At 39.6% G+C, this 26,976-nt stretch overlaps 1 protein-coding gene across 4 annotated transcripts in view; it reads right to left on the bottom strand.

The window, feature by feature from the left end:
- ARID1B (AT-rich interaction domain 1B) overlaps window positions 1-26,976 on the bottom strand; it is a 322,479-nt gene that overhangs the window by 10,569 nt on the left and 284,934 nt on the right. For 2 of the 4 annotated variants that reach the window (XM_062490061.1, XM_062490063.1), the window contains 7 exons: window positions 22,171-22,280; window positions 21,225-21,383; window positions 15,039-15,248; window positions 11,627-11,831; window positions 3,841-3,979; window positions 2,623-2,795; window positions 858-1,008 (listed from right to left, as the gene is read on the bottom strand). In XM_062490061.1, the coding sequence (XP_062346045.1) occupies window positions 858-1,008; window positions 2,623-2,795; window positions 3,841-3,979; window positions 11,627-11,831; window positions 15,039-15,248; window positions 21,225-21,383; window positions 22,171-22,280 (1,147 nt within the window). The remainder of the gene's footprint in view (window positions 1-857; window positions 1,009-2,622; window positions 2,796-3,840; window positions 3,980-11,626; window positions 11,832-15,038; window positions 15,249-21,224; window positions 21,384-22,170; window positions 22,281-26,976) is intronic. The other 2 variants (XM_062490065.1, XM_062490064.1) reach the window with 1 other exon arrangement.

The raw sequence follows: 26,976 nt of genomic DNA, 5'->3' as shown, positions 1-26,976 counted from the left end.
TGCAATGTGACCTATTGAACAGCATGACTATATTTGTTTTACTTGACATATCTACTGCTTAGAACTACTGACTGAAAACTACTCTGCCCTTACACTTTAAAAGACCTACACTGCACCACTCTGTCTACTATCAGGCAACACAAAGAGAAGCTAAGTACACAGACTAATGAAAGTAAAAGCAGAAACATGGCCAAAGCAGGAAAATCTGCCAGAATACTGAATATAATCCAAACATTCCCAAAACATTCTGCTTGCTCTACCAATGGTTAGACATCAATGTTTTTGCCACTTTTTTTTCAAAGCCTTTCTCCAGATAAACAAAAGAGGACCAAATTTACTTCATGTACTTCACTGAAGGACAAACTTAAAGAGAATCCTGTTGGAGACACTGCAAGCCTGATGCTGCTACAGCTCTGGCAACAGACTCTGGACTCTCCAAAGGCAATTCACCAACAAACCACAGATCAGACACATATAGACTGTGCATTTTGTTTTCATTAAAAGCACACCAGCAAATGTTTAGGTGAAAACACGGCCAGGAGACCAACTCAAGTGCTACTTTATGCCATCACAGCACAGCCCAGCCCAGTTGCCAGCTGAAGGCAGCTGTAAAAGACACCCACGAACTGATCTGCTGCAGCCTGAGTGACTTTGAAGGTGTGACAATTCCTCCTTATTAATTTCTGTGAACAGCTAGACTCAGTCATTACCAGTGGTTTGACTCCCAGTGATTTAGTAAGGTGCTGTAGGAAATGTAGGCTGCTATGTTCTCAGCAAGGGGGAATGGGAAAATGAAAAGGGAAGAGAGAGGATCATTTTCACTAATGGGCTTTGCTTTTTCCTGGAGATTGACTCACCTCCTGTCATAGCCACTTCCATAAGAGAACTGCTGTCGCTGGCTCATGCTCATGTTGGACATTGCTCCAGATGGACTCTGGTTATACATATCTTGTATTCCACTGTTAGGCATTTGTCCAGGGGTCATGAAAGGCTCATTGCTTCCAGGCACTGCAACAGTCAGTGAAATTAAATTTATTAATCTGAGTGTTTGAAGATCACTTTCTTTTCAATGAAGTATTTTAGGAGAATGTTCAGATCTCTAACACAGCCAAGGAGAATTAGCAGGTGTCTAACAAGCTCTCTGGGGTCTAATGGGAACACATGAAGCACCACCACTACCAAGATGATGGGTATAATATTAAGGAGCTGCAAGTGAGGAAAGAAATCTCATCCTATGGAACTGAGCTATCAGGCACCAGGCAGCTGCTTTCCCTCTGGTCTTCACAGCTGAAGATGAACTTACTCCTGTTCTTTTCACCAAAAACAATGCTAAAAATGAACGCAAACATAAGCCTTACAAAACAGATGAAAGCAAATCTGCTGGTTTGAGCTACAAAGCTGTCAGAATCAAGCTTTTATTTTCCCCCATAAAGCCCTCATACACACATGTACAATAATGTTATTATGGAAAGGATACTGTATCCTAATGTAGCTTCTCAAGTAGGATAGGAATATTCTGTGGGTCCAAGAAAAGACACTATTATGAGATATAAATCACCAAGCAAATAGAAGAGACTCTAGCCTTTAGTCCCTCATAGTAGATACTGAACAGAGATATTTCTGTTTTGGCAGGATGAAGTGAAATGTATGACAAAGTACAATACACCCACTTAATCTCATATGGACATAAAACCTAAAATGAATCTAAAGCAGAGAGTTTTCACTTCCTTCGACTGTGTTATATGTTAGTGCCCACAGTCCAGGCAGAAGGATTTAGAGGAAAGGCTTTTAAAAAAACACGTCCGACTGATTACCTCTTTTAAAGCAACTCCCCACTTCATCGCATCTCTCTCCTCAGTTTCAGGGCCTCTTCTTGCCATATCTCCCTTTTGCTCTGTTTTAATTTACACTTCATCTCCTCCACCTGCTCCTCTCTTTACAGCCATTGTGAGCCCTGCCTGTGTTCTTTCCTCCTACTCTCCTATATCCGAACCAGGCAAGATTGGTTCATTTTAAGATCATTTTACAATATCCACAAAACCAGCTGTAGGTTAAGTAACCAAAAGGACCACAGTCAGTTTTGACATTAATTTTAGATTTTGCTTTCTAAAAATAAACAAACTTTGAGTGTATTTATCACCTTTTGTCAGGGACTGCCCAAGTAAGAAAAAAATTAGCTTTACGATTCTGAAAAATATGTCAACTGAGACAGAGAGCATTAGGAGGCTTGCTCATTTTCACACTGTGAATTCCCAGATCAGTCCTACTACAACTGGGCATGTTGCTTCACCACTTCACTTTTTAACAGTGAAGTCCAGCACTTGATTGGCAGAGCAGCTAACCAGCCTCAAGAAATATAAAATCTAACCCTCTGATTTATGCCGTTTCCCAAAATGCATTCCTACAACCATTTTTAGGATTCTGTTAATTGCAAAATGGGCATGATTCTGAGTGGGGAAAATATGACTAGACCAAAAACTCAACTGCACTGCACCTCCGTTTTTGCTTCAAGGATGCCAATGGCCAAATCATCAAAGTGAAAAAGCTCATTCTGTCTACAACGTCTTGATCACCTAACACAGGGAAGAACACTTAAGCTCCCACAAAGAAAATAGAAAATACCTTTTCTCATTCCACCGAAAGGATCTTTATTCGGCTCATATGGCATCCTTCCCATCATATCTGGCATGTTTATTCCCTGCTGGTATGGTGCATTTGGCGTCATGGAGTTTCGCTTTGGGAACGCTGAATCACTTACATCAGAAAAGGGATCATGCACACTGACTGCGCTGTTTCTAGCAGATTAAGAAAAAAGAAACATTAACATCATCCTGTATTTGTAAGAACTGAAAACAGCCTAGACTACAATACAACTAGCTCACCACGCTGTGGCAGTGATCAGTGCAGGATACATCCAAGGAAGATGCAAAAGACTTTCACAGTGGACAATCATTAAAGAGAATCTACCCACTTTTTTCCCAAGCTTCTTTATCTACTAACCTTAGAGATCAGGGTTTTTCATCTAATTCAATTGTTTGTGCATTCCTATTACTCATGTAAAAGTCTAAACCTTCCTGAAATTTGACAATGATATTTGGCTCTTTTTTAACCTAGAAAATTCAGTCTGAATTGAAGATGATTTAAAAAGTTTCTTGCTACCCTTTCTGCAGCATTACAGATGGAGAAAAAAAAGGACCTAAGTAAATTAAGTTTGGAGTGGCTCTGTACACAGTTTAGAGCTCAGTTGTGCTCCTGCTGAAGTCATAAAGAACTGTTTTGCTGGACTTCAGTGGACTAAAAGGTTCCTTAATGAATGGTGAGACAGCTTCACTTCAGATCAAGTTGGTCTGTGAGATTTACAGAGCACGGAACTGAAAAGGATCTCTTGGTCCATCCCGTTGAACCCTCTGCTATGTCAACCACTGTTTTTTGTACATGCTTTTCACAATTTGAATTCGAGTAACACCTTTAAACCACGTTTCTCCTTCCCTAGCACAAGTGGATCTGTTGACCAGAGGAGTGCAGGATAAGCGAGCAAAAGGTTGTGGTTCTAAGTTGTTGCTATTGGGTTCCATCTTCCTCCCCACTACTGACATATTCACATGCATCTCTTTGCACTGGTGCTTGTTTGATCCTCCTCTGGTGTTTAGAAAGCTAATGGACCTCTACTCCTTCCTCCCTTTCCCTGTCTCTTTTCCAAAAATAAATAATTTTCTACCACTTTTCAGGCTCTGACTGTTTTACCAGAAAATCCTACTAGTGCCTAAGCAGCTGGGAAAGACTGGATTAAACTGCTGTAGAACTAGAGCAATAAAAAATGAAGCAAAGCCCTTTTCATACCTGCCACCCTGCATAGGTGTCATCTGTCCATGAGGTGTGGATGCTGGTGTTGGGGGCTTCAAATCGCCTGGCACTTCTGTCATGGAATTACTACCAGTGGACTGTGGAGTCTGTGGGCCTTGCAAGGAACCAGAATTAGCTGAAAAATTTAAAAAAAAGTAATTATGAAAAGGTAGCAGCCAAATTCCTGTGGAAATAATAATCATAAAGGAAAAATAATGGTTCTTTCCTCCAAAATCCTGTGTGTACCTTAATCCATCTCAGTACTTTGTAACTTTCCCAAAATCCTCTGAGATCAGGATATGCTGTGCAGTAATAGCCATCATCTTTCCTAGAACCATGAATTTAATCTGCTGCCTGAAGCAACATGGATAGAAATCATCCAGATGAAGGATCGTTTAAATCAGAGGTCAGAGATACAAAGTTAATTGTCTGTAGTTTACAACAGAGTAAATGAAAGCTGTTCTTTGGCATAGCTTCTTCATATAATCACTATCACAGTACATGCATTTGTAAGAAATATTTCAGCCAGAAGCTTTCCATCATAAATTTAAGCTGCTATATTAATATAAATTCATGGTTTTATTTAGCACTAAAAGGCAGACATTTCCATGGTGAAACATAGCAAATGATTAGTGGTACACTGCAATCCCATGTCGTCTTTGAAACAGCATGGCAAAAGATGGTATTTAAGAAATGCAAAAGGTAATCTGGGATCAGACGAAAACAATAACTGAAAGTAGAATTTGAACAGGACAGGAGGCTACATATAACACTCCTAAAAGAACTGTAAAAATAGAAATGGACATCTTAACAAAATGTTACTTTGGGTCACTGATGGTAAAGCATATGTAACAAGACCAGGTCAATTCTGCAAAGCATCTGTTTAATCTGCAAAAACTTATTTGTTGAGATCTCAAAAAGCAAGAGTATCTACACTTGTGTCCTCCTTAATGGAGGTAAACAGCTTGATATTCTTAGTATAACAAATGCAGAAGAGCATTTTACTGTTGTGTTCCAATGTGACTGAGCAGCAGTAAGGGCATTAAATGAATACATCAGATATTGGTAATGGTAAACTAATGGTAAAATACATCCAGACCAGTCTTCCAGAGTAGATCTCAATGCTACTGTTTTCACATGACTACTGAAAAGAAACGTGCCCTGAGCCCAAAGCTCTACAAATGAGTTTTATGATTTAGAAGGTGGTGAGGATTAGTAACAACATCCAAGTCTTGGATCTGACAGGTCTTGCAGCAGAAATTCTAAGGAATGAGAACTTGTAGGATTCAAGTCTTTAGATGCAACTGGGAAAAGAATTACCAACAGAAAAAACTCACAAATCTAACACACTGAGTAGGACATGGATTTGGCTTGAGAGGTCCTTCTTTTTTATGAACTGTCACGTAAGTGTTTTATTGTGCCTGCCTATCTACGTTCAACAACCAATTAACAAAAAATTATAAATGACTGTTAGAAGGAAAATTGAACAAGCAGTATGGGTTTTTCTTCTGTGTATGAAAGAGAGTAGTTTATAATTGACTCAGAATCCTAGAACACTCATCATCCTGACAGGGAGAGCTTGTTTTTAACTGAAGAACACCTTTTTTATATGTGTTTCATTTATATCTGTAACACATGTTCCCTTATCTGGAAATCAGTCTCAATAGCAAGTGCATATGTAAAATCCACATTGTGTGGACCACATTGTTCTTGTCCTCAGCATTCTGAGGCATTTTTTAATTATACTTACATAGTAATGAGGTTCAAAAAAAAGTTTAGGAGAAGCTCTCTGATTGCATTAATACAGGAATAAGAACATTTGCAACAACTAATGCTAGAGTTAGCTGAAGGCTTTAGTGCTGCAATAAAACAAAAAAACATCATACTCACATAAAATGAGCTCTTTGCATATATGACCCCCAAGCAGGTCAAGATCACTCTTCTACCTTTGAACTTTAAACACAATTCTAGATTTTCCTAAAGAGCTTGAAAACATTTCTGACTTATGCCACAGATTGTCACATACCATTTTGCTGTATTAGCCACATGTAGGTGAACACCTTAGTGTACCCATATACTTACTGTAAATTTGGATATCTCCTAACCCTGCAAATTTCTCTTATAGTGAGCAATTAAGAAGCAGTTAAGCTTTTCCCTATCCTACCTGAGCAAGAGCTTAATTCATGTCTCTAGCAAACCTAAAGGAAAAAAATAAAATTTTTTTCAGCATTTACGGGCTGCAGGAGTGCAAAACTGTTAGTAACAATGTGTTTCATATAATCTTACATAAAGAAAGGTTTACAAGAGAAAAGAAGATACCAAGTTGAGAAGCTACAAAACCAATTTCGATCTTCAGGGTGGCACTTATAAGGTTGGTTATTTTTCCTCAAGCCTCTTTCTAAATGACTGGTTATATACAACTGAAGAAATGGAAGGCAAATGCTGTCATGAGTAGAGCAACGTTTCTGGCCTTGCTTTGTTAATACACTTTGCCCCTGACCTCCATTGGGTTAGGGATACTCCTACAGAATAGGAACTGCAAGTGTTTAAATCTCTGGATTAGGGCTCCATCTAACAAGAAGAGCCTGTATTTCCTATTTCACCTTAAATTTTACATTTGCGTGGCTGCATTCTGAAATTTTTATGTCTATTTTTGCAGGGATTTTATTATGTTAGATGCTTAATTTTGATTGTGGACATTCTGAAAGAGAGTGCTTCATAAACTTCAGTATTAAACCAAGCTCTAAGAAGCAAGACAAACAACAATGTTCTTTTAGGAAAAGTAACCTCTGCTTACATCAATCTGCGGCTATCTTGGGGATGTCCAGGAAAAAAACCAAAACCTGTGGGTTCATAGCTACTGAATTCCTCATCTCACATCCACATCTGAGCAATAATTGTCTTTCGAGTATCATAACAGATTTGTAATAATATGCTTTTCACAACACAGAATGCATCAAAACGTAAATATAATTGACATCTTGGTCAGTGAGAGGGTGAGGTCTTCCACAGTTTGCTGTGGAAGCATGTGTTAATAACACATGATAGCATGCATTACTCTCTGTAGAATGGATTTGTAGTACTGGCATGCTTTTTGCCTTGCAAAGCCTTCATGGCAGTAAGTACTGCTTTCAGGAAAGACCCTTTATTTACCAGAGAAGAAATATGCAGCTGAAAAAAAAGATATAAAACCTTTCCCTTGCCAGCAATTTTTATCCTTTGGAAAAAAAAATAGAAAAAAAAAAGGAAAGAAGAATGAAACCTCTTGAAACTTCATTAATGTGAGGCCTGACATGCTCTCTAGGATATCCCTACCTTTTGCCAGAAGCTACAAATGTATACTCTAAAGTAAACAATGGAAAGGTTACTGAAGGTTAAGTACATTCACATACTTCAGAGTGAACAGCCAGCCACCACGCTGGGAAGATAATTTACACAGCACGAACCCAGTGCCCCAGTTAGGCTGGACTGGGGCTGCTGGCTGCTGCAGGACTCCCCGGGCAGGCGTGGATGCAAGCACAGGGACACCTCCGCCTGTCCCCCCAGACACCCCTCCCAACCCCTGGCCCATCCATCTTCAGTGGAGATTCCCTGGCTGGCCTCATGACACGCTCCATGACATCACCTGCCTGCTAATAAAAGCACTCCAGCCAGCCACCCGCCAGCAGAGACGGATGGGTTTGGTTACAGACGCACTCACTGAATGGCTGTGTCCTGCGGTGCTGTGTCGTGTTCCCCCAACCATCCCCCTCCCCAAGTCTCCTTTCTCTGCTGCCAAGGAAACGCAGGCAACACACTCCTGGTGCCTTCTCGCTGCCTCTTCCCAGCACAAGCGTAGGATTTTTCCAGTCTTGCTTTAATGAAATCTCTGTTGACATCAGGGCCAGCTGCTGTTACTCACAAGCATCTTCAGCTGGACCACTTTGGCCATCCTGCTCATTCAGCACAGGATAAACTCTGAGCTTGTTATTTTTGAGAGTTGTGCACACAATAACTGCACACTGCAACTAAGAATTCAGAGTGCTAGAATTCAGCAATGGAAGATAACTCCTTCATGCTGAGGCTTTTTTGGAATATCTTCTCCAGAATCCATTAGTGCCTATAGTAATGGTGCCCAGAATTCTCAGTTTAGAACTTCCCACGTTATTTGTGAACATTAAAACTATAAAATGCACATGAAAGGAAATGCACCGTCTTTGCACCCACTTCTGGAAAGAAGGAAGACCTACAATGCTTCTCTCTCTAAGGCGAGTTTTCACACAGCAAAAGTCATCAGGAGTTGACATGGACCTTGGCACAGACCCAGAGATCAGGACAGAAGGCCATCAGGGATGGGATCCTCCAATAGTTACTCTGTCATTAGGCATTTGCTGCAGGCCTTCACTGCTGATGGTATTACCTGACCCAGGCAGACTTAAGCTGACACAAAGTCCTCAGCCTAGCACAAGCATGTCACCAACTTGCACAGCCTCAGAGCAGTGCAAGGCACACTAAAACATTCAGGCCCCCACCCCTCTCCAGGAGCTTTATGAAACAGCAAAAGAGGCTCTGACAGTGATATGAAGAACTACTGAAATGAGCACCTAATCCTAACTCTAACACCTTGGCCACTGGGCAAATCTCTGCTGATCATGGCGAACCAGTCTGTTACTTTGCTGCTCTACTATCACTCCTTTTTTCAACTTCTTATAATAGCTGACACTATCACAAATTTCACTGTACATAACACTAAATTATTCACTCCTCTACGTACCATTTACCTTATTAATGATGTTGTAAAAAACAGAAGTGATGGGAGAATCCTGAATACAGTGCTACAAGCAAATGGACAAACGCATGATCCCAGACCACTGTCTCACAGTCCCATAAATTTGACTTACACATCACATCCTCTTCTTGACCGTGCTCTTCCATATGAATCTCCTCACCATGGCTGTCGCACTGTGTTTCCTAGCACTCACCCTATGCCTGCATTCTAAAGGTCAACTGTGAGGCAGTCACATAACCACCCCTTGGATGTGAGATATCTGCAAGAACAGATTTGCTCTAAGCTGCACTTCAGCCTGCTCCCACCTTGCATAACAACCCACCTGGGAACTACAACAACATTGGAACTAAATCCTTCTGTGTACCATAAAGGCTGCCAGTTCTGACGTATTCTTATGAGCAACTGAAATATTTTATTTTAAAAGTTTTATGAAGATCAGCTGACTTTTAAGATCTCAAGACTTGTTTCATAGCATCAGCTTGTTAGAACTGGACAAAATACAACACCCTCTCCTCTGAGACAGGTCCCTCTGCTTTTCAATCAGATTAACTTCAGCCTTAATACTGTAAGTAGTTCTCTGCAAATGGATTTGGCTTCTAAATGGCTCTGCCTACACTGAGCTAACTGCACAAGAGAAGCTAATGGTTAAAGCAAGGACCTTTGGAGGCTACTGTTTCTTCTATTGGGCTCCTGCTCCCTCTGAATGCCAAAGAGTGACAGATTATCTAAAGTATGTCTACAACTCTGCTTCTTTTGTGCCGCTAAAATGTTAATGTTGGTATATACTAAAGGAAAAGGAACAAGAAAAAAAAGCTGACTGTTAAAGAGAACAGGCTTGTACTCTCTGAGGCATCTATACCTCAGCGGGATTTCATGTACTAAAGCTGATACACACTGGGAAAGCCTTTCTCTGTACAGAAGTGCAGTCCCATTCAGTGACACGAGCTCTTTTCTCTCCAACAAAACAAACCTTGAGATCCTTGCTTGCTTCCCCCTTTTCTAGTCTCTATGTCCTGCTGTGTTTTTATTTTAGAAAAATAGTTTCAGTTCTCCTCAAAGACAGCTTGCTTGAATGTTATGATAAATTTAAACTTGGACTTTGCCTTTTTCATTTGTAGCATCGTGATGCAAAAGGACGCTGTAAAGTGGTACATCTGACATTTCCATTCCTTTGTTTCATGATTACATATTTCAATAGCAATTCTTCATCTCAAAATTCAACTGATTTATGGTGATCATCCCCAAATCAACTACTGAGAGCAGTACTGGAGAGAGAAGGTAAGGGAGGAGAGAACAAAGCCTAATACTCTTCCATTTTTAGAGACAGATTAATTCCTTCTTCACCATCCTTAACAAGTCTAACCATTTCAGTTTCCCTTACCAGTCTTCTCAGGAGGTGATGGGCACCTCCAACATATATTATTTTTTTCAGCTGTGCACATTTGGGACACTCTGTGCTTATTTCAGACAGATAAACATTTGGACTATGGGCTTCACTTCTAGCACCAAGTATTCTTCTCTATCTTCTAAACATGAATTGCAAAGTAACCTAATCTCCTCTCTATCAAACAATCACCACTGGGGTACCTGATAACTCTAGGTTTTAATGAGGTGGAGGAAATATTTAAGTTACTACACAGAGATGTGCTTAGGAAGATTTTAACTAAACACTCCCTCAAATCCTTACACTGAATAAAACAGACTGAGAAAGATTTAAGCCTTATCACTGTTATCTTTTTCTGTACTGAGAAAGCACTACTGTAAGAGATAATCTTGGAAAGGCCAGAACTTTATTATATGATTAAAAAGGTCTTTGCAATTTTCTAGTGTCCATGGTAGGGTACTGAAGTCATGCAATTGCAAACTGTCTGCAGGGCTTGCTGAGTCTCCGACTCTCCACTTCCCATTTTCTGCCAGTGAACTACACTAACAGAAATTAAGTTAATTAATATTTTCCTAAAACTGTGTTCTGCTGCAGGAAACTGCTGTAAACAGTCCAGAAATTATATTCCCTTGGCAGTAAGTGACAATGGTCTGCCTAGTAAGTAATTGTGGCAGTAGATTGCAAATTTTGTCAAATTGTTTTGTTGGTCAGAAAAACTAATAACAAAAGGAATAATCCAAAAATAATTAAAGGATTTTTTTACTCTTCCATGGGTAGTCCAGAACTCAATCTAGACTAATACTATGACTCTTCCTAAGTACTTAAAATGCTTCTACTTTAAAACAGTCCTGCCTTGAATATCAACCGTGACTATCAAATCTTGAGAATCTTCAAGTGACATGAATTGAGAAAGAAAACAGGGGTTTCAAACACCGCACTGTAAATGCAAAAAAGAACAGCCAAAATAAAGCAATCCCAGCTTCAATTTTTCAGATGAGAAGATAAAAACAGTGATTCTAACGACTCACCTGACACACATGATTAACAACAAAAGAACAGAGAGAGTGCCTCCAAACCAGGATGTCTGGCAGTGGGGATACACTGTACTCTCAGCTCTCCATCTGCCACACATTCAACACGAGCTGCACCAGAGCAAGCATCCGAGACACGCTGATCAGTCCAGCATCTGGCATCCTGCTCCAGCTGAAGCCTTGCTGATCAACAGTTGTGTTGAAAAGCAGCTCCAGTCACAGCAAGGAAAGTGCAGGACCCAGAGCCTGACCTTTAGACCAACGCATGCTCCTGTCTCACAGCAGAAGCACGTCTGTGCGGAACTCTGTTCTTTTTATTATGCCCATGTCACTGAATGTTAGGGGTACACTGGCACACACAACATGTATGTTGGAGTGAGCAAGGACAAACCAGACACACAGCTATGCTGGCCCTTCAGGGTTAACTCTGATTTGACTCAGGAGCTGGCTCCAAGTCTGGGAACAAGATGCCAACAATAGGTTTATCCTTGTTTTTCCAGCATTATCAAGACCCGCTTATAAATATATAGGGTGCAACAACCTAGTATGCACTGCATTCAAAAAAGGGTTGCGTAAGAGGGTGCAGTTTATTTGACTTACCAGGAGATGGCGGCTGAATCTTAGGTTGTTTCTTGGTATCTCCAGTGCTGAAGACTTCTGGAGGGGGCTCCTCCCCTCGCTCAATCTTGCACTCGAAGGCAAACAGGTACTGAATGTATTGTTTTTTCAGGGAGCTGGCTGCGCTGCTCGAAGTGCCGACGTTCAAGGTGGTTGCCAGCTCACGCCACTTCTTGTTTTTATTAACCTACCAAAGTAAACGGCAGAATCATTGGTTTGCAGCAGAACATTTTGTGTAAGTCAGGAAACAAAAAAGGAAAAAAAAAAAGCACTTAATGTCTTGGTTTACTTTTTTTTAATTTTCCTCTTTTAACTAATGCTCATTACTCCCACACGCAGTAATGCACAGACAGCATTTACAGTTATAAAGCCATTAAGGAACCTGCTGATAGCTACATAAAAAGCTTTGCTTGTGGAGTCTTCTGCATGGTGCATCCTTTAAATGTCTTATGCCCTTCCAGGGCCTAAGCTCTTCAGTTAGCAATCCATCTCCAAGCAAATTCCTACTCACTCCCTCCCTCCCTGACACCCACCCACACCCACCCCATTCTAATTAAAAAGCAGCTTCTAAAATATAATTTAGAAAGCAATAACAGCATTATTCTGCAATTTGTTTGAACATTGATATGAAAAATAATTTTTTTCTCCCAAATAGCCACCAGCTGTCAAACAGTTCAGCTTGTAATTCCTGGTTCAATTCCTTTCACTTCAGTGCATCTTGCAGGGACAGATCAATGATCTTCTCTCTGGCTAGATGAGAGGCAGAGTGAAGCCAGGCCCCTCAATTAATTAAGGCAGAATTCAAACACTCACGGCTAGTCCAGCAATAGTCTGTATTACAATGCTGACTGCACCACTCCACTGTGAGTGTTGTTTGCAGTGTAAGGCTGAGACTATTGAAAGACTTTGCTCACAGGTTCCTCAAACAGCTGATCTGTAATAATAACGAAGTTCATTTGTCATCCTGGGTGATGCCACTGACTCACTAGGCTGTACCACTCGTAGCAGCCACTGCTTTTGCTGTAACACCTGATGCCTTTAAGTGCATTGAACCAGTTATGCAATTTCTAGGTCTAATCCAAGGAGCAGGGTCAGCACCGAAATAAACTGGCTTTAAACAACTGAGAAATCTCATCTTTTGTGGGCAGCAATTCTGATTCCACGATGTCTGCTACTTGCCCTAAGGCCGGATACTTTGATGTCGCCACCTTAACTTGTATAGCTAGAAAGATTATCATTAGCCATACAATTCCTTAGTCTGTGTGCCAGCAAAGAAAACATTTTCTTAAGTTTCTCTCAGTGTTTAAAAACACTGTAACTGCTGCCAGTCAGCAATGATCTTTTGAGGATGGCATTAACAGCAAGAAGGTTGGCATGGTTATACTAACTGTTTTTATTTCTCTGGTACATCCTGCAAGAACCCAGGAGTTAAAGGAGACCAGATTTTCATTAACTGCCCTTGTTGAGGCCTGAAATCCAGTTACACAGCTCTTTGTGCCTACTGGCTTACAGCTAAGTGGTGCGTAATGAACACATTGCATAATGCAAGCAGAAACGTTCATGCCTAAATGCCCAGTATATTGGCATTTAAAAGAAGACTGCCAGCAGCTGCTCTGCTCATGTTGGGACCCCATCAACAGCAACTTCTCAGATGGGGAATGTGCACCACTGCTGCACAGCTCCACTCCCTGCCACTTTCCGGGCAGTGTCACAAGATGTGGAGTGCAGCAGTAGGAGAAACAGATTTTTAGGAGGGCATCACACAGATGCATTTAAAGAAAACTTAGCAAACAAAGCCCTGCACCTCTGAGTAGCTCTGAACAGATAAACATGGTGACTATTCATGTGGGCCTGCCAGCAAAACCAGGAGCCCTCATTTTAAGTGTAAATTTTCACCAGTACTGAAGCACATTGTAACTCAAGCTCCTTCAAAAATCAGTCTAAGTGAACAGCATCTATTCTTTGGCAAAGCATAATGTCTGTCACTGAAAATCAACACTGGATGTCCCAAAATAAAATAAATTTCCATAATAAGCAAACATGAATGACTCTCTAGAATATCCCATCTGCCCCCCATCTTGCTCTATTTTTGGTGCTGAGAGTCACACTGTACGAGGCAGAGCAGCTGCATGATACGATTTACCTGTAATAAAGTTTCTGAGCAAAAAGTAATCAAATCCGTGTGATGCTGAGGGGCATGAGCTGATCACTAAAAATGTCAGGATAACATCTCTTACCAATACACAGCATTTAACAACTGGCAGAATGAACTATATTAGGTTTCTCTACCTTCCTTTAATAATAAGAATAGCTAAAATTCCTGGATTTGAAGGGTTAATGATCTAATTCAGTAGTCAAATCCTAGGTTGTGAGGTGCACTATTAAAAATAGCTTTGAAAGGGGTAGTAATTGATATTGGACATTCCCTTCCTGAACTAACCATATAGATTATGAAACTATGTTCTCTTTTTGAGAATCTAATTTGTTTGCCATATTTTTGAGTTCAGATTTTGCAATAAGTGTAAAATTTCATGTTTTAGTATTACTTTTAATATAATATTACACACACATATTTATCTACATATTTGCTATGTTTAAGACCTCATTTTGCAAGACATTGAACAAATGTTCTCATAAACATAGAATTCATGGATCCCTGCACTTCACAATAGTTTTTAGTATCTAGCCAGTGATCCCCTAGATGCAAGGGATGCTTTGCACAAGCATCAGGCAAGGACAGGTGATTTTGAATACCAAATCTCAGACTGCAAGTACTGACCATTTTCTCCTGCTTTCCCTTTAGATGCTAAACAGAGAAACATTTCATGTTGCTCTGTAGTGAACAGCCTTACAGAACTCACGAATCAAAATATCCTGTAAGTATTTTCCAAACAGAGCACAGTCCATGTCCAAGAAACAAATATGCTATATAGAGATACTCAAAATTAAAATTTTGGGATGAAGGACTGTGTTTTAAGAATATGTCTGCAGCTTCTCTGGAGAGGTGAACTGACTTGTCTTACAGGCTGTATCTCTATATAGGTAAAACGGACTTCAAAAATCTCTTTTTTCTTTTAGCTCTCTCTCCTGCTCCTTACTCATAATTTTGATCCACTGGCCTTCTCCTCTTTTCTTCTCTTCAGTGGCATTACTAGATTTCTCTGAAAAGGCAACAATTTTATCTGTCTACAGCAATGGCCAATCTTGATTCAAACTCTAAAATTTTAGGGCCATTATGCAGCCCAAAATGAACTCCAGACAGCTATCAAAGCATGAAACCATTTTCTTCAAAAATACTGTCAGGGCTGAAAGTCCAATGATGTACCCAGCTGGAATACTCTAGAAAAAAAGAATATTGACTTTTGAAGGCTCATTTTTAACCAGTTCTTCTCACCTGTGCTAAACCTCCAATCTCTTTGACGCAGACATAGAGCCTGAATAGGTCCAAGGGCTTCTTGCCCACAGCTGGCAGACTGGCCACAGGCGTGCCCCTCTCCTCCATGAACGTCAGGTACCGATCCACCCACATCTTGCGCTCCGGCTCGTTCCCTAGCTCATAGACTTTAGTGATCTTCTCTCCAGTTGTGGTAGAGGAACTTGATTTCTAAATTGCAAGAAGAAAAGAAAGAGTTGGGGGAAGGGTGGGAGGGGAAGGGAAAAGAAAGTAAGAAACTCACAACATTGAAAAAGAGAAGATGTCAAACAAACTAAAGCTATCACACAACAGTCAGGAATGAAGGCTACTAGTTCAGGCACAAACAGTACAATCTGTCCATATACAGAAAAGTCAGCTTTATAAATAAAGGGCCCAAACTCCCCATTTTCATATTTCTTTCACTGATCTGAACTTTGGATCCCAGAAGGCAAGTTTCTGATGTTGCCTCACGTCATTTTAAGAAGAGGTAGCTCTCACAGAGTGCTTCTCATTCACTTACCTCAAAAGTATTTGCAAGCAATTATTTCAGTAAAATCAGAAACAAGCTTGTCCCACATAAGTTTAGAAAATCCTAAAACCAAACCAATCATCTCCTCTTTGTCCTCAAAGATGGGCTAGAAAACATGAAAGTGATCCTCCAGAGCAGGAATTGCACAAAAATAGCCTAAAGTGTGAATCATCTCAAACTAGTACATGCAGAAGTAGTACTCTCTTCAGAGTCACAAATGGCTATGCTTTATTACCACTTCATACCACTGGTGGCCAAAAAGCAAGATGAGCAAGAGTGCCTACAGTGCAAGGAGACTGGTGGCAATACTCTTTGTAAACTGCCAATTAGCTACCTGATCCAAAAAGTCTTGTAAGCAGCACCTACTCTCCTCCCTTGATGGAGTACAGATGACATCCACAGATGATATCCATCTCAGTTGTCCTATCTTGCAAAGGGAATGTGTATTATGACTTGGGGGAAGGCAAGGACGGACAGCAATCTGAGCTGAGACACCACCAGGAAAAGCAGAAGACGCGGCAAGAGCAAAATTACATCTCTGTGGCAAAAAGGCAGGAATGGACCTGCTTTCCTGATGCTCTTTGGGCTTTACAGCTAATGGAAACCCATGTTATGTTTGATTCTCTTTGCTTCTCTCTCTTGTTATATATTATATATAGAGACAGCAGAAAGCACTGAGGCTGGTACACAAGATATAAATCCTCACCCTATCTTTTCTGTGCAATGTAACCCTGTGAGCTGGGCTCTGTGCCATGTGTGGACAAACCCTGTCACAGACCCTACCCAAGCTGCCTCAGCTCTGACAGCAGAGAGGGGCTGCTGCTCCAGCAGGAAGACCCTCCTACTTGCAGAAAGGGAACTGATTTGCTCAGCAGTGGAAGATAGGAGTGGTTCAGAATTAAACACAAGGGAAAAAGACTGACATAAAGCTTTGGGAAAGGAGCCAAATATGTGAAGGGAAACATATCCTTTATGTCTGTATAGTAAAAGCCTAAACTTCGTTGTTGATTGCAGTAGACACTGCTTAAAACTCATCTAGTCAATCATTCTTTCCCTCCTTTGCCTCTTCCTTAGTTTGAAGTGAAGACAGACTATTGTCAAGTAAACAGAAACTTGTTCCTAGTTGTACATCTCTAGAAAAGATCCTCACTGTACCTCACAGATGCTACAGAACCACTCACTTTGTCCATGTGAGGCCTGGCACTCAACACCATGAAAGAGAGATACAGCAGAGTAGAACCCCACTGCCAATGATTTCAAGAGCATTGCCACCATTCATCTTGCATGTTAGCCTGGAAAATATGACAGACTCTATATCTCCTTCCAGCTATCAGCTGCAATTTGGCAAAACTGGAAGAGAGTCAGGAGAAAAGAAACATGAAGCCAAGGGGGGTGACCTAGCAGTTCCCTGAGCCATTGCTGTTCTTTGCAGTGAACAGATATTAATTTTAATTAAATAAATAGCCTCCTTTAAAGTTTTCTGCCTTGCTGACACTGTAACTTCTTCACAGCAATCCTTCCTACAGACAGATATAATTACCTTTCTTAGAAATGAGGTGCATGCCTGAATTTACTTCAGCCAGACTCAGTTGCATTACAACTCCTACTGAAGTGAGAGTCAGGGCTAAATTTGTTTTATTAATACTAAGTGGCTGGCAGGAAATACATTGACATGAATCCTGCAGATTATGCAAAGAAAGCACAAACTGATTCTGTAATAGCAACCAATTTACTGAAAGCATCACTTGCTGTGTATCTGGGTGTTCAAGAAAATCAGTTTAACTCTTAGCAACAAATACACTTCGTCAAAGTTTTTTGTTTTGTTTTTTTTCTTTGGGTGGGTGCAAAATGGGGAAGTAGGCAAGTCATGTTGCTACTAATTTGATGTTGTGGTGAGCATCAGATACATGATCACACAGGCTGGAACAGCTGAATTAACTGGAACTACCTTACTACCTTTTGCAGTAAGTAAAAAGTCACTCTACTGCTCACCAGCATCAATTTTAATCTGACACTTAAGATTCCCAAGAACTCTACAAAAAGGAAGGTGGGAAATTACAGCTTTTCTTCCAGGAAATTTTCTAAGTGGTTATATTGTAACATATGAGGCAACAAAATGGATCCTATTTCACTTTTATGCTGAACCTTGATTAAGAAAGTTCAGATTTACCAGTTTAAAATTTAACCATTTTTATATGTTAAGATTCACTTTTCCAAATCAGAATCAGAGCAGAAAGGAAACAGTTAAGAATTTTTCTTTCTGCATTTTTCTTCTATACATCTCAAATGATGCTGCTTTTCAGCAGTGTGGCAGCAGGCTCTAAAATGACAGTATAATCTGAAAACTTTTCACAGCTTACAGAAGGTAAGAAGTGTTTCTTACTGTGTGAGCTTTCAGGTTGTCATGCTTTGTAAAATGGGTGCAATTTTCTTCTAAAATGAAATGTTAACTTTAGAAGAATGCACTCGAGGGAAGAATGCTATTCCTCAAGAGTAAAGATATTTTTCTCTTCTCTATTTTTATAAATGTAAACGGATAAAAATGACAGATGTGTGCAAGCTAGTCTAAACACAAACAAACTTCATTTTCACATGGGCAGGTTCAGCTGGAAGCCTGAATTTACCTATAAACATTAAATATTAACCCTTATAAAACAAGGGTTTAAAAGAGAAAGATCCCATTTTAAACTCAAATGAGCACATCCCAAGCAATGCTGGAAAAACATAGATCACGACCTTTTCTTCTGTTAAGTATGTTGGTAATTTTGGTAACAGAAGAATACTAGTGCAAGCCTGTGGTAGATATCTTTACTGATTTAGTTATATCCTACTCTGCCTGCAATCCTTAGCACTCTTCCAAATTATATACTGGCAGTGTTTAAGTGGGTGATTAGAAAAACTCCACCAAAGAATGTGGATACCAAAGCCAATTCCCATACTTTCTTTCCAGTACACCTACCCCCTATTAAATCTGTAATATGTGCAGACCCTTGTATGGTGAGTCTGCAAAATTCTTCAGAGCAACACAAATTTCTGTAGGAGTTATTTTCACATGAAAGGCAGTGGGTAGTTCCTTCTTTACATGTCTTTACAGATCTATATTTATACAATTATCTACTGTTCCTTTCACTGACTTCAATGAAGAATCTGCCAATATTACATGTGTTACACAGACCTCTTTTACTACAGAACAGAGTGTGCATACACAGGCAGCTAAAACTGCTGAAGTCCAATCCCTGGCAGAGGCTTGTGCAGGACACATTCCTTTGTCAAGGTTTTCTCCTGCACAACTCAGGAGACCCCTCCCAGCTAGCACCATGGAGGTGTAGTACTGTTCAGGTGTATTCACTGTCATCTTCATGGGTACCTATGGACAGTGAACAGCATTTCATGGGGTTCTCATAAGCTACCATTTTATTAATGCTGCAGTGATCCTGCATAGTTTACACCCACACTTGAAATGTCTCTTTGAAAGAATTTTAGAACTACCTCACCACTGTCAGGGATGCACATTATATGCAAAACTGGCATAGCAGAAGTGACCTTCTCCTGACATATCCAAACCTAATGTCCAACAGCTCCTTCTCCCCATTTTCTCATGCCTCACTTCCACACAAAACAGCTGAAAGAGAGGATCACTTAGTAGGGTCACAGGGATACCTTGAAGTGAATCAGAGACCATTCACCCCTACTTTTATCCTCTACTGGAATGGACAAGTTGTAGCACATGAAGCAGCTTTCGGATTTAATGAACCAATTCAGGCTGTTTTCAAGTGTAACGAAATGCCTGCAATCAATCATTCCAGTCTATGTCAGACTGCTGTTGAAGTCGATGAAGTTATCCAATCCACTGGCCTTCATAGGTAAAAAAGGATCAGCTCGTTTGCAGCACTTATTTTCTATCATTCTAAAGCACTGTATTTATCCATGTCTAACTGAAATTTTTGGAGAGAAGGATATTCAGAAGAAATTGAAAGCACACATTTTCTCATTTCTTTTTCCCAATGTTATACTCTGTCAATAATCTATACTTTATTTACATGAAAAAACCTCAGTATATGTCCACGATGACCCCAGGATTTGCTATTCAGTTTATGCAATGAGATCAGGAATTACTGTTTGGTTGTAGAGGAAGCACTTGATGTGTTAGACACCCTGTGCAATAACTCTCTTGCTTTCCTCCATAAAACTGCCCAAACAAGCAATACCCCAAACATTACTACAAAGAAAACTAACAGAATTTTTGGTGTCAGCCTTTTACAAATGCTTCTAAGAAAAAGATGAGACCTTGTGGGACCAAGTAGCATCAGCTGCCTTCTGAGACTCAAAGTTGCTGTCAAATCAACATCCAAAGATTTAAGTGGTGCATTTCATGCCATGCTGCCCCCTTGCTCAGGGGATTCTGTAAATATCTGGGTTTTGGATGGTTAGATCTCTTCCCCTCTGACTGGCCTTCCTCTGTTTGCCCTGAGATGTACTCTTTAACAGATCACTTTGTGAAAGTTGTTACCAAAGAATCATTGTTAATTTAAGTGCACTTTAACACTGGGGAAAACCCCCTTTATATTCTGCACAAGAATATGTTACATTATCTTTTCTACAGAGAAATTACAATCATTTCTGCTTTTGATAAAAAGAAGTTAGCGGTACAACATATATATTCCTAATTATAAAAAATAAAAAAAAACAAAGCAAAAATGACCAAATGGACATTTGCTCCCCATAGACCACATCATCTTATGTCTGCATTCTTTTTTCTATATATGTATATAGATTTTCTAGGTGCGTGCATATATACAGATAGAAAGATAGATGATGCAATTTGGTTTTAGCTCCACACATCTCTCTCAGGTTTTTCTTTACAACCTGTATGAAAATGATTAAAACATTACTCATCTAAAAAATAATTTTCTAAAAATGTACATGTATCAGGGTCTCTTTTTCAGCTCACAGTCTGAGTTATTTAAAAATAACCAAATGAAGCAAATTAGAAACAATTTTGGTTTTAGACTATGCCTTGACAGCCTAATGGCTGTATTTCCAAATACACAATTCAAAATTAAAAATGTTTCAAAAATATAAATGGCAACTTTTTTTGTGGTTCTGAGTCTATAATTTAACTTTTGATGGGTATTAGTTTCAACGGGGGAGAAGATTTCTCATTTTGTTTTGTTTTTTTTCCCCCTAAATAATCCCAGTAAAGACAAGTGCAGCAGCCAGAGTGAAGTCAGTTGTGTGAAGGAGTTTGGGCCCAGGAACAGAAATGGAATTGTTCTTAACAACACAGTCAGCATGCTTGGAAGCTGTTGCATTACAGGAAGGATGTTTTCTTCACAACTGCTGTTTTACCAGACAGCACACTTGCATGATGCACACAATTTTACTCTTTCTTATTTCAAAGTACTGTTGGGACAAATTTTGCCCTTGGATAAGCATGCTCAGGCCCCACTGAAGCCAGGCAGTGGAACTTACAGTCATGTGTCCGAGAGCAGAATTTGTACCCAGTGTTATAAAGAAAGAAAACTGTTTAGTGGATAAATAATAAAGAAAAGGAATTTACAAAACAAACAAGCAAGCATTAAAATATAATTAATTACAAAAAATAAACAGAAACCAAAATAACCAGAGCCACTTACAGGGCTTGATGGAGTCTTTGGCCAGCCTGGGCTGCTAATGCTATCACTTTCATCTCCATGAAATGAGGAGATGCTAGCAGAGCTTGGGGACATTGGGGAAGGGACTGGCAGGTTGCCTGGGGTTGGGGGCTGAGAAATACCCTGAGAGCTGTAGCTATCCTGTGGTAGAGGAATACAAAAAAAAAAAATATGACAAAGGCAGGGCAAACTTTATTAAAAACAAACAAAAAAAAATACATCCAGTTTAACAGACTGACCAATTATTATATATAAAATATATATAAACAGAGAGACACATACAGAAAACACACACATATATAAATATATTTTTATATATATATATAAAAGGTATTAAAACAACATTGTTAATTAGTATAATTTGGAAAGTTTGCTGGATGCTTGGCTAAAGTCACTAAGCCACCATGCTTACTTCAAGCTCACATGAAATGCTAAGCATGGGTTTCCCATTATGAAAGAAACAAACAAAAACAAGCCGTTCACCTTATTTAATCAAATAAGGCAGGAAAGTAAAATATTAAAAGTATGTTGCTGCTGCAGCCAAAACAGGAAGCTGTAACTGAAGGCAGAGAAAAATGGCTGCAAGGACTGAAACCAGGCAAGACCCTTCTTTCCCACCCACCTGGCACAGCCAAATGCCCACGCAACTTTTGGCTTGGGATGCTTTGCCCCCGCAAGTTAAAATGCCGTAAGAACTAGTAACTTTCAGATCCACACAATGTAGAAGAAGAAGAAGAAAAAAAACTAAAAAAAAAAACCTAAAAAAAAAAGAAACAACAACAACAAAAAAAGAAACAAAGAGATTGCACGTGATTGGAAAGGCATGCAGGAAAGAACAAAAGTGGGTAGGCCAAAACCAGGAGATGAAGGACAACACAGCAGACTTCTGTGGGCGGAACCAACACCACGTGCGGAAGGTGGTAAATACCTTTGACTTGCTCTCGGGTTGGGGGGCTCCTTCTTCTTTGCCATCTGCTTTGAGAGGAAGGGCAAGTTTGGACTCACCAGGTGACATCATATCTGCAAGACCCATAGGTGCTAATCGAAAACAGGAGAAACAGTTAAGCATGACTTTATGTTTGGCTTTGTAGGAAAAAACACGCTTCCTGCTGCACGGTTGTGGCACCACGTGAAGGAGAGGTTTTCCCACCTCTGTCCTGTTATTCCAGCATCTGGAAACCGGGAAACCTCCTCAGTTGAATTGAGGAAACAAAGGAGAATGAACAAGAAGAGAATACAAGCACCATGCAACAGCAAACACGACTTAATGGAGTAGAGTTCAATCTTCATGCTGCTGGTGCTCTTCAACTGTATTTGCATTTGACCACAACATTATAACAAAATGAGTCTACTTTAATTACTGCACTCTCCCTTTAGCAATAGAACACATTGAGAACAGCACACATTCTGCTTGCCATGTTGAATCCAAGAAAAAAACTGAATTTTCCAATTACATCTGTATTAAGGCTGGTGTCCAGCAGATAATTCCTGCCCCTACTGACTTCAATATGAATGGCTCAGCCACTGTGAGCCTTAACTACAGAATTACAAGCTGTGAACCATGCTCTGTTGGAGAACCAGCACTCAGCTTCTTCCTCCTGCCAAAATGAGGTGGGACTATAACGAACACACAAATGTCTTTCTCTGATAATGGCATGCAGTTGGCTTCCCAGGGGCGCAAGGAATTTAAGGGTATTTTTTATTTGAAGATGCAAGTGACAAGTATAGTATCATTGCTGCAGAGCTGCTGGTTTCCTGGATGTCTAGAAAGATGCAAGAAGAAACATTCAGACAAATAGAAAATACTGGGAAGAACAGATGCTAGGAGGTGCCATGACACTGAATCAATGCAAATAACCAGAAAACAGCAGCAAGACACCAGGTGATTCTTTGCCTGCTGAAAACCATGTACATAGCATTTGTGAAAGACTGGATTACCTTCCCTTTCTCTCCTTTTAATCCCTCTCATGCCCTTTTTTCGAATAGCCTCATAGACAATAAAAAAGAAAAAAAATACATATCCCAAATGTAAAACTGTAAGAATGAGTAAAGCAACATTGTCTTTACCAGAGTAGTCTGGCTCTCGCAAAATGACAGTGCTGGCTTGCACCAGGCAACAGGCACACTGCACAGTGAGCCAAAGATGGGAGGGGGAAAAGAAGCTTTAAAAATACTTCACAGATTGCCCACTACAAAATGATTATTGCACATATTCATGTATTACTATGTTTTAGAAAATAATTAGTTTTAATTACAGCAGTGAGAGCATGAGCAGGACTCTAGCGAATACGCTGGCAAGCTTTGCAGTGCTAATTTGCTAATATCTTTAGCATCACTGCAGGTTGAGACTCTGGCTCTGCCAAAAAAACCTACCCAGCCATGTGCCATGTGAGTTTACAACTGTATGCTCAATATCCAGCTTTGAACTGCTGGTGTTTTTCATGGGCACATTTTCTTGTTTTTTCAAAGCGCATTTGTAGACCAATCAAGCCCTTAAAGTCATCACAACACATAAATCATAATTGAGATTTTAAAAAAAAATATACTTGCAATACTTCAGACTTCAAGAATTGGAACAAAAAGCCTTTTACAAGTGATGCAGCTGCAGAGAAAAATCTATTGGGATCAGCTAAAAATGCTGTTATTTTTATGTATGTGTGTGAAATCTCAACAAAACAGCCAGTCAACATGCTACTGGGAAGTCAGCATCCACTAAGCATTTGATTTGTATGCATTTTGCCCTTATATTCTGCTTGAGGAGCTGGGGCAGCTTGTGACCATTCTCAAGAGAAGGATGGCAGCCTAACACTTATGTACAAAACGGTCAAATATAAGCCACAGTATGGTTTCAAACTGGGATGCAGAAGTGTTATACAAAATCCATTTTAATAGTTAACACATTTCATGCTGTGAAAGTGCTAAAAAAGAAGTCTTGGGTTTTAGTTTCAAAGCAAGCAAAGCTGACCCTTCCCCTATAATGCAATTTTAGAGAGGTCAAAAAAAGCAAAGTTAACGATCACAGTTCTTCACCAGAATCCTGCATAGCTAAATTCTCTGCTGATATCTCACTTTTACCTAGTTGGCACATCATACTTCTATTATAAAGAATTTAAAAATTGTGTCCACTTCTGGTAGTCCTGTTTCCATCAGAACTCCCTTATGAAATCTCTGTTCTAGAGGAGTTTAAGTTAACACCTCATATAAAGGGTGAGTAACTCCAGTCTGCTGATTATAACACACATTCTGACTCTATCAGTCATGCTTAGAAAGGCAAAAATACAGGTTCATTTTGGCTTTTGACTATTTCTGGTTGGGATATGCAAATGTAACTATCAGGAATTGGAGACTATGATAAAAAAAATAATAAAGTTACCCAAATTCTGTTTCACTTTTTGTTCTAAATTATTTACTTCTTCTGCATTTTTTCCTTCTACCTCTAAGAGAAGAACTGCAAGCATTTTATGGGCAAACTGCAAGGTCGTCTATTTTCCCTATAGCTTTTACCCAAGATGTTTCCACAGCTATTTTTCTATCTGTTGTTGAAATGCTGTTTCATAACTTCTTGCATACGTACTCTCCAGCGATTTGTGAGAAGACATTCTTTCACTTTTTTTTAGCTAAGCGGTACAGTGAGAACATTGTTTTGACCCTTTCTGAGCAGTGAAATACTGTTATTGTCACGAAACTGCTAAAATAAGACACAGTCTCTTTCTACACAGGTACTAATAATTCTGCCTGTGAAGTGCAGAGCAAAGGAGAAAACATTGTAGAGAGGAAGATAACAGGGAATCTTGACTCAAGAAGTGTGGCGTACTGTGGATGGGTTTCAAGTACTAGCCTCTGGCTTATTATAAGAATTTAAGAGCTAGAATGATTTCAAAAAGCAAGTATAGGTCAAGGTCCTGAATTAACTATTCCAGACTGAATTTAATGTACTCAAAGAAGATATTGACATGAGTATAACTGCAGCAAAGAATTCTTTTTTGCTAAAGGCTGCTCTACCAGTCCCAGAAGATGATAAAAAAATACTGTAGAAGCAGCAATATACAAACATTGTTTTTCTCTTTATTGCTAGTGTGATAACAAATCATGCTCTACAAAACAGAACACTCCCTCCTCTCTCCCTTGTAATATAATACATTCCTCTCTCCCTTCCAACTCTAGCACTCTCCCTCTGAAAAAAAAAAAAAAAGAAAAAGCAAAAGCAATGAATTAGTGACTGTGGAGTTGACAAGAGGATCCCCACAGCTTTGATGCCTACTGAAAAAACAGAAGAGGGACAACAGCACTGTCAGTGTCTTGCCACAAATGATCCTCCAGCTCTGGGGATGAGTGCAGCCCAAGGTGGTTGGGGACCTAATCTGAAGAGGATGAGTGAGCCACCAAGAATCTCAGTGGCACACTGCCTTTCTGCTGACAAGTCTCGTGCAAGGAATGACAAGCACAAGCACTCTGGGACATGGGCATCTCTATGCCAGGTGCTGACCCGATTTACAGACACACAATGACCACTGAATCACGGCCATCACTTGTTTGGAGTACAGATGATGGGATAGTTCAGCTGTTACCACCTACTGACAACCTCCAGAAAGTTTATCCAAATGTGCATTAATAGCTCCGACAAAGATATATGCATTAGAGGAAATAAAACAAGTCCCAAAATAAATGGAGAGATCAATTTTTCAGAAAATTGCAACCAAGCTACAAAATAGAAAAAAAAAAAAAGTAAGTTTCTGAAAAATATTTCACCTGCATAAATATCATTGCTTTACCTGTTAGAGGTAAAATAAATACCAAGTCAAATATACAGCATATGTATGATTTTTAGTATTATTTTAAAGAGTGTCCCTTTAATTCCCTTAGTGCAAATATTTTTTCCTAGAATTTCACATTTTATGCAAAGTATTATCATGTTAAAAGTCAACTGGGAATAATAAAACACAGAAAAAAAAAGTTTCAGTAAGACAGGGGTACTGAAATAAGGAAAGTATCCTTGAGCAGCAAGGAGATTAATGCCTTTTTATTGGTTTGTTCATCTCCAGAGGTAGCAGAGATTGCGAATGCCAGTTTCTATGCAAGAACAATGTGGAAACCTGCAAGATATAAACTTCATATTGCTTCTTTTTAAAGTTAATTTACTAGAATTAACAAAGCTCACAGCATGAGCTATATTGGGGGTTGTAAATCTCCTGCTTATTATATGTCTTTTTAAAGCTGGAATTTGAAAAAGAGGGGAAAAGGTCTAAAATATAAATGGGTGATATGAACTCCTACAATAAAAGGACAGCAGCAGTTATACAATTTTTTCTGAATGGCTGTTTGTTCCATAATTGTGAAGGGACTCTGACACCTTTTTCCTGAAGCTTTTGTTATTGTTATGGATGGAATACTCTATTAGAAGAATCTGTCTTCTTTGATCTTGTAATTTCTGTGTTCCTAAACCACTCTACATCAGCAGAAGCTGGTGATCTGCTGTTTGATCCACAGTCACTGCTGAAGTATCAGGATGAATAACTGCAGCATGATTTTCCTTTCAATTTTGACATTAATTAAAAAAACAAACCTAAAGACAAAAGGATCAGCTGGTAATGAGGAGTTATAAACAATACTAAAAATGGGTGACAAAACCAGTGTTAGACATAGCTGTACTGAAATTCCAACACCACATGAAAACAATTCCACCAGTTATCAGCAATCTTCTCCTACTTTAGAGTAAACCCTAAAAGTGCATTTT

This window comes from Cinclus cinclus, chromosome 3 (assembly GCF_963662255.1).
Source record: "Cinclus cinclus chromosome 3, bCinCin1.1, whole genome shotgun sequence".
Classification (NCBI taxonomy): domain Eukaryota; kingdom Metazoa; phylum Chordata; class Aves; order Passeriformes; family Cinclidae; genus Cinclus; species Cinclus cinclus.
The sequence above is the reverse complement of the archived record's forward strand: the minus strand, read 5'-3'. Positions and strand labels throughout refer to the sequence as shown.